This window comes from Pristis pectinata, chromosome 3, assembly GCF_009764475.1.
Source record: "Pristis pectinata isolate sPriPec2 chromosome 3, sPriPec2.1.pri, whole genome shotgun sequence".
In the NCBI taxonomy this organism is placed as follows: domain Eukaryota; kingdom Metazoa; phylum Chordata; class Chondrichthyes; order Rhinopristiformes; family Pristidae; genus Pristis; species Pristis pectinata.
Window position 1 is genome coordinate 38,805,948 of NC_067407.1, and position 19,615 is coordinate 38,825,562.

The 19,615-nt window shown below is 36.2% G+C and overlaps 2 protein-coding genes across 13 annotated transcripts in view; one reads left to right on the top strand and one right to left on the bottom strand.

Moving 5' to 3' along the window:
• lrrc40 (leucine rich repeat containing 40) overlaps nt 1-4,660 on the top strand; it is a 62,836-nt gene extending 58,176 nt beyond the window's left edge. Inside the window, exon 15 of the mRNA XM_052013078.1 lies at nt 480-4,660. Coding sequence (XP_051869038.1) covers nt 480-585 — 106 coding nt within the window. The 3' untranslated portion in view covers nt 586-4,660. The remainder of the gene's footprint in view (nt 1-479) is intronic.
• A 1,000-nt stretch (nt 4,661-5,660) lies between these two features.
• lrrc7 (leucine rich repeat containing 7) overlaps nt 5,661-19,615 on the bottom strand; it is a 417,500-nt gene continuing 403,545 nt past the window's right edge. For 9 of the 12 annotated variants that reach the window (XM_052012823.1, XM_052012824.1, XM_052012818.1 and 6 more), the window contains 5 exons: nt 17,909-18,190; nt 16,947-17,039; nt 16,803-16,862; nt 9,858-9,932; nt 5,661-7,016 (listed from right to left, as the gene is read on the bottom strand). In XM_052012823.1, coding sequence (XP_051868783.1) covers nt 6,909-7,016; nt 9,858-9,932; nt 16,803-16,862; nt 16,947-17,039; nt 17,909-18,190 — 618 coding nt within the window. In that variant the 3' untranslated portion in view covers nt 5,661-6,908. The remainder of the gene's footprint in view (nt 7,017-9,857; nt 9,933-16,802; nt 16,863-16,946; nt 17,040-17,908; nt 18,191-19,615) is intronic. The other 3 variants (XM_052012826.1, XM_052012825.1, XM_052012829.1) reach the window with 1 other exon arrangement.

The following is a 19,615-nucleotide window of genomic DNA, read 5'->3' on the forward strand; positions in this document are numbered from 1 at the left end:
GGAAACATTTTACATTTGTACAAATGTATGGCTTCAAGAAGTTATTTGGGGAAAATAAAAATTGAAGGATTAGTTTACAAAAATAGTCACTGAGATTGTGGATTATGAATATGGATGTTGATGTACTCAGCAGCTTCAGTCACTAATCATATAAAGATCAAGTGTGTAAACTGGTTAGTGGACCTTAGCCATTGTTCTCCTTGCCTTTGACTTTAGTTGCAAGTAGAGATCCAAGCATATCTGCACTGGAAGATAAATAAGATTGCTAAAATATTATGTCTGGCCCAACAGCTGAGTTAATCTTAGATGATGATTCCATGCTCTTTTTCTTGTGTATGCCTTCAGTTAATTTTTAATTTGGATTTCCTTGTACCCTTTTCCACCTTCCCAGAGGTCCACATTATATTGAATAATAAACACATGATTGTATGAGATGACTATGTTAGCAATCAACAAATGTGACAACTTTTGTTTTGTAGAACTCTCTTACTTGAAGGAAACCCATTTCGTAATCCAAGGCCAGCTATTTTAGCCAGAGGAACAACTGCAGTCCTGGAATATCTTAGGAGCCGCATTCCTACATAAATCTGTGCCTTAGAGAATGAGATTTCTCTCATGGTGTTACAGTTGTTTAATAGTTTAATGTGAATAAGGTATTGTGGGTTCTGGTGAGAAAGTTGGCTTATTCTATTAGCTTAGTTTTTTTTGATTACTTTTGTTTATATCATTCTAAAGTTGTCTGCTATAGTTTGATTTCAGTGCAGGCTGAATACATTGAATGGGATTTATTTGAATAAGTTTTGATATACTCTGCCTGTTTTGGATGCTTCTGATTACTTTATCAATTCAGTCTATATACATGCGTTGGGTGGGTATTCTTTGAAATGTGTTGAAGCTTATTTGGCTTGGATAACTTTTTATGTTTTTGTATAAAAGGAGAAAGCATTAGGACAGATTTGGCTATTCAGAGATAACAACCTTCTCATCACTCAGGTCCTCTGCTCATCCTTCTCACCCACCCTTGTCCCCTCCTCTTTCATCATCCTCCCACATTTCTCCTCTCTTCCATTCTCTGCCCTTTCCACACCCTCTCTCTGCAAAGCAGTAAGACTATTTCATATGCTATTCACAGCTACAATATACATTTCTGATGCCTTGCTTTCCAATTAAGGGCTGCTTAATTTATGACAATAAATTTGCACATTTTTGAATAAGAATTATTTCTAGCTTTTGGATGGTTGTGAAATTCATCAACTGAGTTAACTACTCTCCATTGATGAAGTTGATCAGACTAATATGAAAGTGCTGTTGAAATTATGGTCCTGCTCGGCAGTGAGATATAGCAATAACCAGCTGTTTTCGGCTTGAAGTTTGAAACTCCTGTATTGAACATGTCAGCTATAAAGAAAGAATTTTGAAACCCTTAATTATGGGGAAAAAAATCCCAAAATGATAATATGGCCAAATATATTCTGTGACCTGCCAAATTTGCTCAAACATTTTAGCAAAATGAAATTATACCTGTTGCTTGATTCATCATCTTACAGATAAATTCCAATCCATTTAATATGGTTTAATAGAAATTTATAAACTTCCAATGTTGTCTTTGGAATGACTGTTTATCTTTTTGCATAATTGTAATTTTGTGTGTAGATTTTGAAGTTTAATTCAGTGCTTTCAAGTTATTTAAAATAGGATTTGTTCTAGAACAATACTTTCTAGCAATGCTTAGTGTTGAATTTTACATGCATTAATTAGGTTATAAATAAACCATATTAATGATTCTTATTTCAATGCTGATTTTGTGGCCGTTTATACTTTCAAGGATTTAACCACAGAACAATCAGTTATTTCAGGACATCAAATAATATTCAATGTTGAGTTGTACTGATTGTTTGGGTAAATGCATTACGTGGTGTGGTACTGAGTCATGCAAATCAGAATGAACTGATCTTTAGAAAAAAAACCTACACAGGAAACTATATTTAATATGTGTAGTATTCCAATACTTGCCTGTCTGAGGGTTAATAAGCCCAGACTGAATCTCAGGATTAAACGTAGAATTTTCATGCTTTGCGGTGCTTGGTACCACATTAATGGAGTGCATTTATTGATAACTACAGGAGAAGGCATCTCAAAAAAAAATCATTGGTTGTTTGGTTTATTTGGATCAATATCCCATCGACTCCCACCCTTACCCAAGTCTGAAATAGAATCTTGTTCTTATGAAAGCTATAGATCGTGTTTGACAGTGAACAAAAATCACGATTACCTGCTCCAGAAATGCAAATCATTAGCACAGTTTTATATTTTGACAATAGCATTAGTACATTAAGAATTCATTAATTCAACCTAAAAATTGGGATTTAAAAAAACAGACTATGAAATTCGATAATGAAATTTATGCAATACAGCATTGACATGATAAATCCATTCAGCAAAGAGATTATTTACAAATGTGTGACAATTTAAATTAACATCTGTTCATTAAAGAGACTTCATACATTATTCACTTTTTTTAATACAGAAAAAATCCCAGAATTTCAAAGCCCAAAAATAGCTCTGCTATACTTTGCACCCAAATTGGAAATGAGTAGCTTAGTTCCTTTTAATCTCTGGTAAAATTTCTCCAAGTATGTACATACAGAATATGTAAAATGCATTTTGAACACAGATATACACTGTACCAGTAAAATTGTCAATTCCTAAATAAAATTGGAAGGATTAAACTTGCATGTGCATTTGAACAAACAAGTTTTGTCAACTTCACTATAGTGTGTGAAATTAAAAACTGTAAAATCCTGTAAAGTTTTTTTTTGTCTTTTGTTGCACATAAAGCAGCTTTCAAGTCGAGTAAAATATTTTTGACTGCAGAAGCAGATGTTTACATTCACAATCTAAATGATAAGTTATTTAAATGCCATTTGTTGACAGTTATTTACAAAATACTGCAGTTAGACTAAATTTTACCATACTTCTTTCTCATTTATGAATTATGACATAGAAAAGTGACTGTTTTCTTTTACATCAACAAAGCTGCATTTACATAAGGGTTCATTTTTACAATGCAACCTGCTCTGTAATATCTAAACCAGTGTGGCCTGAGGATAGTTTCCCTTCTGTCTCTTGCACTATGGAAACCTCATCCATGCACAATCCAGTTACAGAATGTTCACTAAAATAGGATTCCTTCCCTTCACTTTTACTTTCCAACAAGAATGTTGTATTGCAGACTGTTTTATCCCAGGTTCCAAACAGCAAGGGAAAATACTTCTACAAATAGGTTTGGTTTAAACTTTCCTCTTCTATTTTTCAATGATTTAAATTTGGAGCTCATTATGTGGAGAGCGCACCATGCTCTGTTGTTGGAAACATTTTTCAAAATAGCCTCCAAGAAAAGTTGGAAGTGTGACTTTCAGTTAAGTTGATTAAAAACTGCATTATTAGATAGCTGGAAAGAACTTTTAATGGAGCCAACAGGGGTATATAGAATAACAAAAGATACAATTAGTCCATCAGAGCCTGAACAAAAAAAATTAAACTTCTGTTACAGCACATTTTGAAAACCGAAAAAGATAGATTGAAATAATTAATTTTAACTATTCTTAAGAATTTTGGGGAAATTTGAGTGCATTTTAGCTGGATGTGGTGAATTCCCTCCCCCACATCTTTAGTGGAGGTGAAAAAATTGGAAAACAGTAAAACAACAAATTGAAGATATTGGATTTAATTAGTAAGTAAGTGCACACTAGAGTTGATAGTGAAGAGTAAAGCTTTGAATTGTAGGAACATGGTCTGGTTAGTTGGCAGAAAGTGACATGGAATTCAATTGAGACATGCCATGCAAGGTTATACTTTTGAGGAGGTGCAACAAAATGAGAAAATATACAATAAATAGGAGGATCTGGAATCTCTGAGTAGATGTGCATGGATCCTTAAAGGCGACATACAGTTCAATGAAGTAATTAAAAAGGCATAAATGATGTAAATTATCTGCGGCTAAGAATACAAGATACAACACCAGTTAAGTACAGCTTAAGTAGTATGTGCAGTTCTGGTCATCACATTGCAGCTGTGCCTGTGCAATCACATCTTTCCTGTAGAAGGGATTTACTAGATTGTTGCCAGGACTGGAAAATTGTAGTTATGAGGAAAGAGTGGATAAGCTGGTACAACAGAAGAGGCAGAACTGAAATGTATTTAAGTAGGAGGGGGCCTAAAATAGATGAGGAGAATGTATTCCCTTAGCAGAGGGGTCAAACACCAAAGAGCATAGAGTTAATGTGATTGGTAGAAAAGACACAAGTAGCAAAATGTCTCCACCCAGAGGGTGAAGGCAGGCTGAAACTGCCTGCATGGATGAAATAGGCAGAAACCTTCAACAAATTTAAATAGCACTTAAAAATGTTCTTGTACAGCCATTACCTGCATGGCAACAAAATAATTGCTGGAGAGTTTTTTTTGTTCGACCAGCATCTGATGGGCTGAACAGTTTCTTGTGCCCTAGATTTTCTCTGATTCATTGACTGAGAAAATACAATACAGAATATTCACTTCACCATAGTGAAAGTGGAATTCTGAAGCTTCATATATAAAGGCAATATTGCACATCAGGTTTGGTAATGTGAAAAACTACTACTGAATTTTGTTCCTATATGCATTGAATTTAATTTTATTCTTGGACAAATAATTTTTAACCCTAACCACCCCCCACCCCCCCCCCCCTCCCCCAATTTTCCTTCTATTTGTCCAGGCACTCTCAGACTACAAGTCTTTTGGCACATTAATAAAATACCTAGTTGCCCAAATGAAGAGTGCAAACCAGAATAAAGAAGGGAATTGAACATTAAAGCTTTAAATCATTGTGTTCATATTAGATTTAGTAAATAGTTAACATGATTTTCAAAAGAAAATGAGGACCCTGTGTGAGGCAAATAGTGGCAACCATGCATAAATATAAATGTTTAGTGATATCATGTACTTTTAATTCAGTAATTTAGTAAAATGTAGTAAAACAAAAGTATCATTCTATTATGTCTTTTTAGTATTTCAATATCTCTAAGCTGAAAACTTACAAAATCAGTTACATACGTTGATGGGTGCCATTGCAAGGATTAACTCCTCTAACTACAAACTGCATATTTGTTTAGATTATTTAAAACACGATAGATACACCGCAACTGAACTGCCATGAGTTTCCTTTCACTCATCCTGCCCTAGTAAACAAGAACTGTTGTTTTAAAAATAGTTACATTTCTCTCTTTCACAAAATTGCATATTTTTAATTAAATCTCAGGTACGACAATACAAACTGACATTTGTCAAAAAAACTCCAATTAGAATTTTTGTTATGTATTGAACTGTTCTGCAAAATGTATAGATCATCAACAGTTAATCACTTTGAGCACCAACTTTACAAATTTCAAAATTCAGAACATTATTTCTATAACTGAATAATACTGTGGAAATAAGGAAACCCATAGCATCAAGCGTCTTTTCTGAAAGTTTTTAAATAGCAAAAAAAAACTGTTCCTCTCAAATGACATCCTAACTGAAGATTAATGGATTTTCTCATCATTAAAAATTTAAAGGAATATTTAATGAAGCAGAAAAGCAAAGTTATTTTTTAAAAGTAAAATGAAAGAGAATGGCTGCAATATTTGTAGTAAAATGAACCTTGCATATTAACCTAAATGCCAATATCCCTGCTCTATATAAAAATATTGTCTGCATCATTGGCTGCTCTTGTCTAAAGAGCCCAGAATGATTCTAGTTAACTCTATATGGACAGCATCATTTATATGTGGCTTGTTAAATTCAACCACATGTGACAGGTGAAATGAGACAACCTGAGAGTTTGCAGACCTTCATTCTTCCCTCAAAATGAACAGATTTGTTGAAGGGCAGTTGCAACCTTTTGGTTATGTTGTGGTTAGAAATGAACACACTTAGGGGTACCTTTTCTGGTACTGGTGCAGGGCTGTGCAATATGACAACAAGGGAAATGAAAGGAGTATCAGAATATGAACAAATGCATATTGCACATGCAGATTAAATTCAATTCTTTCTCTTAAATTTTAAAAGGGACCAAACATCTGATGGGTAATTTGGCTGCTTATGAATATTGTACTGATGTGCTTTGAGTTTTAAAAACATTTCATCAATGTTATTTTTGAAATAAACATTGGGGTGGTATTCTAAATAAAAACTTTTTTTTATTTCTGCTCCAACATCCCTTCCATATTCAGAATTTTTCAAAGAAAGGCAATAAAAAAATCTTTTACTCCATTTTATAGATGTGTATAAAAGCATCTTACATTTCCAACTTCATGGTTATTTTTTGGATTGGTTTTTATGAAACAGATAACATCATTTGCTGAACCCTCCAAGTCCAAATTCTCTTTCAATTATTGATAAGAAAATAGCTTTAAATTTCTTAGTTCATTTGCATTTGTTGATGCATTTTTGCTTTTTACAAAAAAGGACATGTACAAGTTTGAGGCAGTGTTTAATGGTGGTGCAATTCCTCAAGAGCATATGTGCTTTTGGTGCTCAGATACTTAACAAAAAAAATCCACTCAGAAAATGAATGATTATATATGTAATAAATATATATAAACATTTGCACCAAATGACCTGCCATTTCACAGCCTCTAGCTGACAGGCTGAAAAATCACCACATAAACATCAATTTCATAAATGATACATTTGTGAAGATAAAATATTAAACATTATAATACTGGTTGATAAGTACCTTAGTAATAAGTTTGGCACAAGTGTTGCCATTGGTCCAGCAATTGGCAAAAAAAATTGGAAAAAATTGCCTGGCTTTCCTTTCACAGGAAGCTGCAGTAAAGGATTTTAATCTTATAGGTTAAACATTTTTCTACAGAAAAATCAATTAAATTCTAAGTTGTAACCTCACGTTGGATTATCAGATCCACTGTATTCTGGAAACTCTTAAGAAGTGAGACTGCCTTCTCATGTTCCATATGTATAAAATTATGCCCATTGGCCTGTAACAAAAGAAAATATGTATGCTTAAACAATAATTTTTAAAAAAAGCAATAATCTGTTGATTAGGGCTCTTTGTAAAATCCTGCTTTTGTACCTCAGACAGTTATCCTCACAATCTCTGGAACTCAGGTCTCTGTGGTCCTGGTGGAACCCAAATTTAGCAGTTTATTGATGCATGAGTGCCAATTGTAACAATACTGAGGACCCTTCTGATTCACCCCCTCCCCCCAACTGCAGCCCTCCTCTTTTAGATTAATTTAACTTTGTAAAGTGGACACATCTAAAATGTTGCATCTCGGTCCTTCAGCACTTCATTGTATTCCTTTATCTCATGCACTTCTCTAGTTTCCTTTCAAATTTATTTCAAATCTAATAAACTTGACTATTTTCCGTAATGGTGAGTTCCACATTCTGATGAAAACAACTTCTCATTTTGTGATTTATTAGTAATTATCCTTCATTTATGGTGTTACGGACTCAGTGAATGTCCCTTTAAGATAGGGAGAGTGTGTGCGTGTGTGTGTGTGTGTGTGTGTGGGGCGTGCTTACGTCAATAGAAGATAAAGGACGTAATGACATTGTTGAAGAAAACAGAAGAGAGAGAGAGAGAGAGAGAGAAGGGAGAGAGACACCAGCCTGCTAGTGTTCTCTATCGATGGATGAGAAACAATAACTGTGTCTGCCACAGAAATCCATGTATGGAAGTTGGAAGTAATCCGGTGGAGTTCACTTTGTTGCTGACCTGTAGAAGGAAACAGGTATTTGTGTGGACGACCACGATTCGGATGCTTTTCGGGATGAGGAAGTCACTACCGAGTAAACACTGAAGTGTCGTTTGGGTTCCATTGTGGAACATTTGGATTTTGTAATTACTCTCCCTATGTTCTCTACATTTACATCTTATCTTCAGACAACGGTGGTTGTTGAAGAAGCCCTTGCTCATGTTTCACCTTATGGCTTGCGGAACTGAACTTTAAAAACCATTCCTGAACTGGGAGTTTGGGACTTTGTCACACACACACACACACACACACACACGAAGAGTTTAGTTTCGGGGTTAACGTTCAAGGTTTAACATTTTTGAATTCTAACATACTAACATTTTTACTTCTATTTTTCATATTATCATAAGTAGTGATTAATAAAATAGTTTTTAACACTGAATCATGCTCAGTGTGTTTCTTTTGTTGCTGGTTCGTGACAATGGCAACTGATTTTAGATGCTGTTACAACTGAAAACATTTTGTTCCTCTCAAGTCACTTCTTCATCTTCTCCATTCAAAGGAAAAGCCACTTCAATCTTCCCCTATATTTGTAATCCATCTGTTTATTTTCCAATTGCAGGATGTAGAATCTCTGGCTAAATTAACATTTATAGCCCTTCCCATATTTCCCTTGAACCATGTGGCTGCAAAGCCATTTCAGAAGGAGCCACATTGGTGGCTCCAAAGTCACAAATAGGCCAGATTGACTAGAATCTTGGCTTTGGTAGGACATCAGTAAACAAGATGGATTTTTACTACAATTCATTAATTTCCTTGTCACTGATTATTGATGCTTGGGGTGTATGGCAGATTTATTTTAATTAACTGAAATTAAAGTTCCCCAGGTGTAATCTCCCTTATTCGTTAGTCTGGTCCATTGATTTAGCCACTAAGCTACCATACCACAGCTCTGATACCATACGTATAATTTTCTGGATATTCTTAGGTACATTTATATCCTTTGTGTATCACAAAGACCAAAATTCCCAAGTGCAACCTGAAGTTTAACCTAACTTCATTACTTCTAAATTTTATATCCTAGTAATAAACCTCAGTCTTTGTTAGGATTTAAAATTGCCATTCTTGCCAGTGATGCTGCAATTAATATTTTTTTAACCTGCATCCCCTGTTCCTTTTCCCATTCTACCCTCTTCATTTTTATGACAAATTTCTAAGCTACAAGTGATGCTTATAATTTTCTTACCAAAGTGCATCTCCTTTCATTTATCGATGGAAATCGATTTGGAAATTCATTTGTTAGTTAACCAGCTAGTTATTGAAAGTCTCTTCATATGTTCCACGCTTAACATTCCTATTCCCAAATCTATTTAGTTTTATGTGTTTTTAACTCAGTTTCTGCATTTCCACATCTGTGTACATGAATTAATAAATCTGTAAGTCACTGTCAGAAGTTTACTGCTAGGAAGCCAAATGATGAACTCTTTAGCTTATTCACCTAGCAAGCTTTTTGTCCCTTTATATGTGGGGGTGGGGCATGTTTGCCCAGCCTCAAAGTCATCCCATTATAGTGATGAGGATCCTCTAATCAATAATTTCCCCAGAAGATTATGCAAAGTTTCTGCTGAAAGGATCCCCACGGCAAAATTGCTGAATGCAGATACTGTCCCTGTGTAAATCAAGAAAGAGAGTGGTTCCAATATTTATACGAATGGAACACAACTTTCAGCCTTCTTTCACTCTGAAACATCTGCCCTTTAAACCCACACTTGCCTTTTCATTCTGTAGTCAATTTATAACCATTAAGCTATCTGTCCACTGACCTTGCATGCATCAGTGTCACAGATATGCCATGTGGTATTTAATTTTTAGCTTTTTTTATGCTGAGCTGCTTGTTCATATGTCCAAGTCACAGTTACAAAAATACAGATTAAAATTGGGTGATGTCATGGTTAACAGACTTCCCTTTTTCTTTGGGTTCTGGTCATTGACTCCCATCTTCAGCTGATAGAGCAAAAGTTACATGTCCATGGGAATTTTATGTCAGTTAAATTACTAGTTGTATAAGCATCACTGAATTGATAATTCCCAATGAAATTTCCAAAATCTTCAGCTCACCTTGAGGATTTTGTCTCCAGGCTGTAACAGGTTGGATGCTGGTCCATCAGGTTGCACTCTAGTAACAAAGATACCCTGTTGAAGCAAGAGAGACAGTTATGGATTGACTTTATTATAAAAGAAAGTGACATACAATGTACAATTCCATATTTTGATTTTATTTCATATACGTAGGTTTTTAGAAGTTCCATTTCATTTAGAGATGAGTTGCTACAGCGGAGAACAAAGAACTGGTACAGTAGAGGCATTCATCCGAGTTGAGGGTATTCTGCATTTGACCTTGGGCTTGCCCAACACTTAAAGTGGTTGTGCAAAATAGAATGTTGCTGCCTCCTGCACCAGCATTGCTAAAATTTTGAAAATTGTTTTTGTTTAATTGGATTGTTGTGAAGAAATAAAAGATGCACAAATGGAATTTTTTAACATTTGCAAAAGAAAATTTTACTTTTGGGGAGGTATTTAGAATTTACATGGGCAAGACTTTGCATAGTACTTTGCCTACAATATTTACACTGAATAATGGTTTGTTCTTTGTTTTGTAAGAGCAGTTTGGATCTGCTGGTACAATCCAAGAGTAGTAAATAAAAATTGCATTTATATGTTTTCAAAATCCCTAAAGGTTAAAGGTAATGATTAAAACAACTAAATAGACCTTGATACATCATTCATTGACATTTTCTGTATCAACTCAAAAATCGAAAATGCCACTTACATTTATTGCTTTGCCCAGTGACATAAGAAGTAATTAAACAAAAATTAATACAGGAAAGTCAAAGAATAATGCCCTGGTTGTCTTTCCCATTGTCAAAAATAGCTATGATTTTTCTTGCCAGTTATTGCTTTGCATTCATGTATTTATGTAGTAACTTGCAATCAACGATCAAAGTTGCAAAATGAGCCAACACAGTTGAGTTCCCTCCCCTCTAGACTTGTGGATATGTTGAATTAGTTAACAGCATTGATTAATTCCCTTATAAAAAAAGATGGGAGGTGAAAAGAAAGTTGACATAAAGCTGCTTAAGTAATGTGAACACAAGCAATGTGGGCAAGAAACCTTGAGAAAGGAGGTTGATTATGAGCAGTAACCTAAATAGCTGAGATACATCAGATAGATAAATATAAGATATGGAAAAATATAAGGTAATGAATATTTACAGGTAGTTGTAAAATGTAGAATTTGTGGTCTTGTGATCTTGTGAGAATATAAAACAATTGCAATGGGCAGAAAGGAAATTGGATTGGTCGTAATCATGCTGTACAAAGCGTCTGCCCAGTGTGAACTAATCAATAAAGCAAAGTGCATATAATGCTAAATCTGGATGTTGGTGCACTACTATCTAAAGCAAATTATATTAATGTTGTTGGTGTATCTACTTTTGAAGTGTGGAATTTATTCTTAGTCACTTTATCTCAACAAGTATTAGAAACAAATGGAAAGCTGGGGAAAAGGGTGAAGTATAATTCTGGCCTTCAAGAGCAAGTTATAAACATAGGCCCAATGGTTTAGATATATTTTCAATGAATAATAGCTGATTCTGGAGAGATATAGTTCAAATCTGTAAAATAATAAAACATTTCGTTAAGGGAGAAATTAACTATTTAAGTTGAGGAAACAAGTAAAACATTCAAAAACATTAAGCAAGGTCCCAAATCCAGAGAAGATGGTAAAATTGGATTAATTCATTTCTTTAAAGAGGATCTAGAAAAGCATTCGCAAATAAAGCATTTAAGGAGATGGTGAGTGTACTTGAAATGAACTTTTACAAGTGGTGATGGTATAAGCGGTATGATATCAATCATATGTAGGATTGAGATGGCTGAATGAACCAAATGATCACTTATTGCTGATGTATGGAAACAAATCTGTCATAGATTATAATTTAGTACTGTGGTAGCTAAAGACAAAAGAATGACTGTCCATTGTGGAGGGGGAGAGTGAAGTAAAAAAAAATTGTATTTTCTCCTAAAGATCTTGGTCTGCTGTGCTGGCAAATTTACTGAAATAAAATTTAAACATAATTTCAAAATTGCCACTTAGAGCTAAGTTGTAAGAAAATTGGCTTTTGACACAACAGAAGTTGCTGAGCCTAGAAGTGCTTAGCAACATGTGGGCACTTCCAGTTACCAATTATTTTAATACTTATGTAGTGCCGTGACAATGAGGTAATTTCCAAGTGTTCATGCTAGATGATATTTCTACTCTCAAATCTGTGAAAATCTTGAAATGACTATTGTTGCCTCAGACCTTAATCAATAAATAGCATGAAAGCCTATCTATGGGTGTTTGTTTCAGAGATCCTGAAAAAATAAAATCCATTTAATTCATGCTGAGCTATTTGTCTGTTTTGTGCTGCATGCATCAAGACAATCTTCATCACTCGGTTTGAATCATCTTGCAGAACTGTTGGTGCATTATCATCTCTGCAGATTGTTGGCATGGAAGCTCCACAGTGAGAGAGACCATGGCACCACAACAAGAACCAAGAAACATAACATTTTTCTTCCTCCTACTTTCCAGGGTCTCAATAAAGGCCTGCCTTGAAAATAATGGACTTCTTAAAATTACTGAGGGCTTCTGGACCACAAGGCAGCAAACACATCCACTCTTAGCATACCCTATTCATCACTAGAGTTGCTCAATTCCACTTTTAGAACATTGCTTATCTTTATTCACTGAATGTTTAAATGAATGTTCATCCTCCCTGCAATTTTGCCTGCGTGTCATACTGAGGAATGATAGTTGGAGGAAAGCGAACAAATTTTATCATACTTCACAGCTATCTATATGCATTATGTGCAGGGGGTTACGAGCACCACCACCTCCCAAAACAAAACAGGAATTACAAAGGCACATTAACTTCCTCACAATGAAAGTACCTTCCTAATTTTGTCCACTGGCTGCACTTTTCAGCAGGAGGCTAATCCTGTCTGTTGTTAACACCTATTAAGGCTGGCTGGCAGCTTTAGCATTAGACTAACATTCCATTGTTCTGCATAGAAATAGTGAATGCTCACTAGGCATACACTAAACCTGTGGCATCTGGGAGTCACAATATGTGCATGCATAAAATGTCATTTCTGAAATTTTGTTTCAGATGAAAAGGGACCAACAATCCCAATTTTTCATCAATGCTGTCTTGGTCCATCCGAGTTATTATGAACTATTCACCTTGACTGCTGCATGTGGCAACCTTCTAAATTAACCCACTGCGACCCATTAGCATACTGCATTGCCTAAACTGTATGAAAGGTCAAGCTGAGCATTGTCTACTCAGGAGTGTTAACACTGTGTGCTGTCTAAATTCAGAGAATTAGTATTCTGTAGTGTTCAGCCTGCAGGGAAGACAGCACACAGGAACAAGAGTTCCTCTATGCCATTTAGGCTCTCCAATCTATTCCACCATTCAACATTGCAGCTAAGTCCACTCAAGGATAAAGGAGGGAACTTGTGCTAGGAGTCAGAGCAAGTGGCTGAGGTAGCAAATGAGTACTTTGTATCAGTATTTACTGAGGAGAAGGATTTGGAGGATAGTGAAAACAGTGGGGCATGGTGATGTGCTGGGACATGTTGAGATTAAGGAGGAGGTAGTGCTGGGTCTTCTGAAAAGCATTAAGGTGGATAAATCCCCAGGGCCTGATGGCATATATCCCAGAATATTGAAAAAAGCAAGTGAGGAGATTGCTGGGGCTTTGACAAACATCTGTGTCCTCACTAGCAATAGGTGAGGTCCCAGAGGACTGGAGAGCAGCAAATGTTGTGCCTTTGTTCAAGGAGGGAAATAGGGATAATCCAGGCAATTATAGGCCAGTGAGCCTCACGTCAGTGGTAGGGAAGCTATTGGAGAGGACACTGAGGGATCAGATTTATGCGCATTTGGAAAGGCATGGCCTGCTTAGGGACAGTCAGCAAGGCTTTGTGCAGGGCAGGTCATGCCTTATAAACTTGACTGAGGAGTTTTTTTGAGGAGGTGACAAAAGTGCTTGATGAGGGTAATGCAGCGGACATTATCTACATGGACTTTAGTAAGTATAATAGACTCTCCATTAGAGGAAGGATGTAAAGACTGTGGAAAGATTGTAGAAGAGGTTTACCAGGGTGCTGCCTGGATTAGAAGGTATGAGCAATAGGAAAAGTTGGACAAACTTGGGTTGTTCTCCCTAGAGCGTCAGAGACTGAGGGGAGATTTGATAGAGGTTTTTAAAATTATGTGAGGTATAGATAGGGTAAACAGTCAGAATCTTTCCCCCAGGGTAGAAATGCCAAACACCAGAGGACACGCTTTTAAGGTTAGATGGGGGGGGGGGGGGCGGGGGAGTTTAAAGGTGATGTGAGAGGCATGTTTTTTTTTACGCAGAGAGTGGTAGGTGGTTGGAATGGGTTACCAGGGGTAGTAATGGAAGCAGGCAGTTTGGTGGAGTTTAAGAGGCTTTTAGATAGACACATGAATATGAAGGGAATGGAGGGATATGGATGATACACAGGAGGACGACATTTAATACAAATTGGCATCAAGATCGGCATAACATTGTGAGCCAAATGGTCTGTCCAGTGCTGTACTGTTCTGTACTATTAATCTAGGACCTAAATCCTTTAACTCATCTTAATTCATCATAGTCCTTAGTCTTTGACTAACAAAATGACTTGCAACAGAGGAAATGCTGCAAAGACTCACCAAACTGGTTCCTGGGATAGCAGGTCTGTCATACAAGGAGAAATTAAGCGGGATGCTGTCCCTGGTTCTCTACTGTAAATTTTACTCAAAGTAATATGTGTATTATTTTCTTATTGTCATTTACAATATCCTTATTGAGTTCTTAATTTCTTGTTTTATGTATCCAGTCATCTTAGGCTGCTACTAGGGTTTCCATACACAAGTCCGCGTAGAGCCTCAAATACCTTTACTTTCTTAATTCTACCCAAACATTCTGGTTACCTATCATTATATCCTCTCACCACTGAAGTAATTTAACTGTACATCAATACTCTTTCCCCTCTATTAGTTACAATCATAGAAAATTTACGAGGCAGAAGACCACTTAGCCCATTGGGTCTGGTCCTGCAGGTCACAACACTTCAAGTACACATCCAAATACTGTTTAAACTGCGACGAGGGCTTCTGCCTTTTAGGTAGAGATCTCCAGACACCCACCTTACACTTCCATGGATTAAATTGAAACTCCATTTGCCACTTTTCTGCCCAAGTGATCAAATCATTTATAGCTTCGTGCAGTCTAAAGCTTTCCTCCTCACTGACAATCAGACAGCCAATTATTATACCTTCTGCCAATTACTTTAACATGCCCCCATTCTGAGCAATGAACTTTAGGGAATGTTAACACATGCAATGCTAAAAATGTGTAATTTTTAACAGCTATTTCTCCTCCATTCCATGTCCTTTTCAATCTCAGACACTGAATCTGTGCAGACACCCCTATCACCTCTGGAAAATGACCCTAATCATCTTAGCTACATCATCATTCAATTTGACCTTTAAAAGCACTTGCTCAGAGACTGAAATCATATATACTTAAACAGCTTGTCTGCAGGATGAATCTTCATGTGGTAAATCATGTTAATCTTTATGTAGTAAATTTTGCATGGGTAAAAGGGAATGATCTCACTGGAAGGCAAGATTATATACTAGTTCTGGTGCAGAGTACTTAACTGCTCCCTTTATGGCCTTGCATGTACTGACTGTGGTTGACTTCAACAGATCATGGGTTTCACTGATCATTAGGGTCAGCTTCAGTACATTTTTATTTTTCTGTCTCATGCTATATAGACGTTGGTTTCAAATAGGTTCCATACCCTTGGTTACTTTCTGGTCCTTTATATTATAGTCTTATAAACCATAGACAAATCAAATACGATTTGACTCAACAGTAATAAATACTGCTTCTACTTTACAGAATAGATAGTTCACTTAACCATGTTATTTGGAAACAAACACTTTCATAAGTCAATGGCAAAGCAATGTATGAAGGACTACTTAATGGAATGGATTCCCTCGCATATTATTTAGCTTGTAATTGTCCTAAGAGGATATGTATCCAAACAGTTTCGATAGGTTCGTTTAGTTTTGTAACAAGCATACTGCATTCTCAGGTTTGGCTTCTTCCTCTTAACTTGTTACAACTGTAATATGGCTCTTAGGGTGTGTAAAATATGCCAATAGAAAACAAGTTGGCTTATTTTTGCATCAATCTTTGCAGAAGTCATCCCACGTGCAGCACAATAATTTCTGTCCATTCACTCAAGCTTTACCAAGATTGTTAGGATTAAAAGAATTACGTTATAATGGGAGCCCAACACTTTTGTAAGGTGGAAGAGGTTTCTTATGGGAGATGGACCCTATGACAAAATAAAGAATTGATGCTCCAGATACCATAAGAATGCATAATTTCTTGCTGTACTTAAAGGATATCATTTAAACTATGACAAAGAGATAAAGAGATCAAAGTGTGAATACGTTGGTTTCTTTGCAGGGGGAATGAGGAGTGAGGGTGGAGGGGGACTTAGGGGTTTATGATGCCAGGAAGATGAGCCATAAGTAGAATAGGGATACTGACTACCACTCAAATGTTAACTTGTGAAAATCTGCAGTTAGCACATGGCTCCATTAAATAGTACTTTCTGACTAGATTTTTTGATTGTATTATTTTAATATTAGTGGTAACCCTTTTAAAATAAATTACCTACCAAATTAAAATGACGCTGATGAGATAATCTGACTTCAGGGAGAAAATTGTGATCTGTGTATGGATGGCAAGATATTGAAAAAATGAATTCTGGACTAGAGCACCTAATTGATGATTTTTGGTATTTTGAAATTATGACTGAATTATTCTACAAAATAATTAATGTAAAAAACATTTTCCCCAATTTGTGGAGTATTAAAAAGCATGCTATTTATTGTTAATGAAGTACCAGCTTTGCTGACTTACACCATTTCCCTTTACCATCTGTAGCTGACTTCTGCTCATCCTTTGATAGCTGGCATCAACCTATGGAGGGTAGGGCAGTGTTACTGTAGCCTATAAGTTATCAGGGAAAATGCAATTGCATTTGATTGCTTTGTTTCAGATTACCATATCAGATGGCTTGAATGGATTCCCTTGTCCACTTATTCCTCCACTTATACTGAAGCCAAGACCGGGGTTCTTCTCTATTCTCACACAAAACTGAGTTAAAAAGAAAAGAAAAATCCGGTTGTTAACATAAATACAGCAATGAAGACAATTTAGGTACAAATATGGCAATATCAATATGCTTTAACTTATCGTAGGAGAGCTATCTGGTGATCATTTGTAATGGATCAGTTGGTAAGTCCACTGTCTGAAATGGAATTGAGCAATTCAGATCATAAAGGTTCCAGATTTGATTTAATATCAGAAATCAATAGAAACATTTAGCAGATGAAGCAGCATCTATGGAGAGAGAACCTTATTGCATCATCTGTGTTCTTGATAGGACAGAAAATTAAGAAAAGATGTGTTGAATATCCACCATATTTTAATAATTTCTTACCACAGTACCTGTGGACTCTATCATTCCCTTGTACATCCCGCCAAAACCAAGCCCCTCTGCCACACTTAAATCCTGTTCCACAGAATATTAAATTCAATGTATGTTATTTGTACTCTGTGTCCATTTGTATACCTTGACTTTTGTCAAACAGCATTTCAAGGATTTATGGTGAAATATCGTTCACGGTTATTGGTTTTCCTCTGATACCGGGGTAAATCTTTTGATTTGAGCCCGAACATTTATCAATATTGCAGTCAAATCAGATGCTGTTTTTGCCTGATGTGCATTCACTTTCCAGGCGGAAAGCTCACCAGGAATTAACAATAGAATAATGCATTCATTTTTCTCCTTCTGGTTTGGTAATAGAAAAAATTGTATTATCCTGTTGCTATAATGGCAAAGTCAGCATACTAACAAACTGATATGATAGTGAATTTACCTACTGAATCTTCAGGAGTTATATTTACAAACTTCATGTTTAATTTTTCTTCACAGGAACATAAGTACAAGATAGCCATTTTACCTGCTCCTGGTAGCTTTCTGTACTCTTTTGTGGCTTAACGCTTGTTAGACATCTGCTGGGTTGAGCTGCTCGAGCACTGGCAAGGTTCTGCGTTGATGAAATGGCAATCTGCAAAGGTTTCTGATACTGCTGAAGTGTCACCTTCGACACAGCTCCTTCATACTGCTGTTCCCTGGATCGATGCTGTAAGCTTTGCGGTGAAGACCCTAATGCACTTTGCCCTTGATGAGGGTGGCTACCTGCCTGTGGGTAATTCAGCCCATTAGGCAAAGATTCAGGAAGCTGTAAAGGACAATCATTACAACTTACACAGACAGATAAAAGAAAAAAAAGGACACAGGAGACCTAATTGATGACGACACCAAAAACTACAGACTTAGTCTAAAATATGTATATATACAAATTTTGAATACAGCACAGAGCAAAATGGGAACTGATTAGTTAAGATGAAGTCTTAATTTCCACAGCTGTATGGAAAGTTGTTGAAGTAGTTATGAGAGGATAAATTTTTTTGGAAAAGAAATGAATTTATCAGAAGAGGCAACATGCCTTTAAATTATATTTAACTAACTTGCAAGTGAATATTCATGATGTTACTAATAGGATAAAAAATTGATAAATCAATGCAAGAAGCCTTTAATAAGACTTCATTTGGATAATTAAAAGTTAAGATAAGGAATGATAGAGCAGGAATCAAAGGATACAGCAGAATATTCATTTCATTTAAAAATATTTAAACAATAATGCCTTTATATAGGAACGTTCTGTGTTAGGAAGTGATTACAAGTGAAATACATTTAATAATATTTATTATGACCTTGCTCATTTGCACTTGGGACACAATCCAGGGGTTTGCTGAATACTTGGGTGATGGATAAATTAATCAGTGAAGTGAAATGGGAACTATAGGAGAGGTAGCATAGTGGTTAGCACAATGCTTTACAGTGCCAGCAACCCAGGTTCAAATCTGGCCACTGTCTGTAAGGAGTTTGTATGTTCTCCCCGTGTCTGTGTGGGTTTCCTCCGGGTGCTCCGGTTTCCTCCCACATTCCAAAGACGTATGGGTTAGGAAGTTGTGGGCATGCTATGTTGGCGCTGGAAGCGTGGCGACACTTGCGGGCTGCCCCCCAAAATCACTACACAAAAGATGTATTTCACTGTGTGTTTCGATGTACATGTGACTAATAAAGATCTTATCTTATCTTATCAAAATAAGACACAAAGTCTGAACAATGGGAACTGAGATAGAGATATTCTTGGAGTGGGGCAGACAGATGCATTCCAAGGGCTTGAGACTGGAATCGGACACGTTCATAAACTAGTGACAGCAATGGCATTTCTTTGACTCAAAATAGCAGCAGAAACACTCCTGGCAATGCTGGTGGGAGAGGAATCATTTCTGGGGCTAAACATGCGTATTGTGAAAAGTTACAATCTATCTGTCAAAAATTATTTTCGATGTGTTTCAAAGTTTATGTTTTGCCTGCTTTATTATTTTGTTTTAAGTTTGTGGCTACCTTGAGCACATTCATTCATAAAATCCAGGTTTCCCTCTGTTTTATTGTTGTCAGTACTAGCAGATTGACGGCTGTATATGTAGGTACGGCCCAGCAAATGCATACTTGCTCTGGTGCAGACATACACACCAAGAAGTCAAAAAGGTCACATCCCAATAATAAATAAGACCTCAGGAACAGACTGTATCCC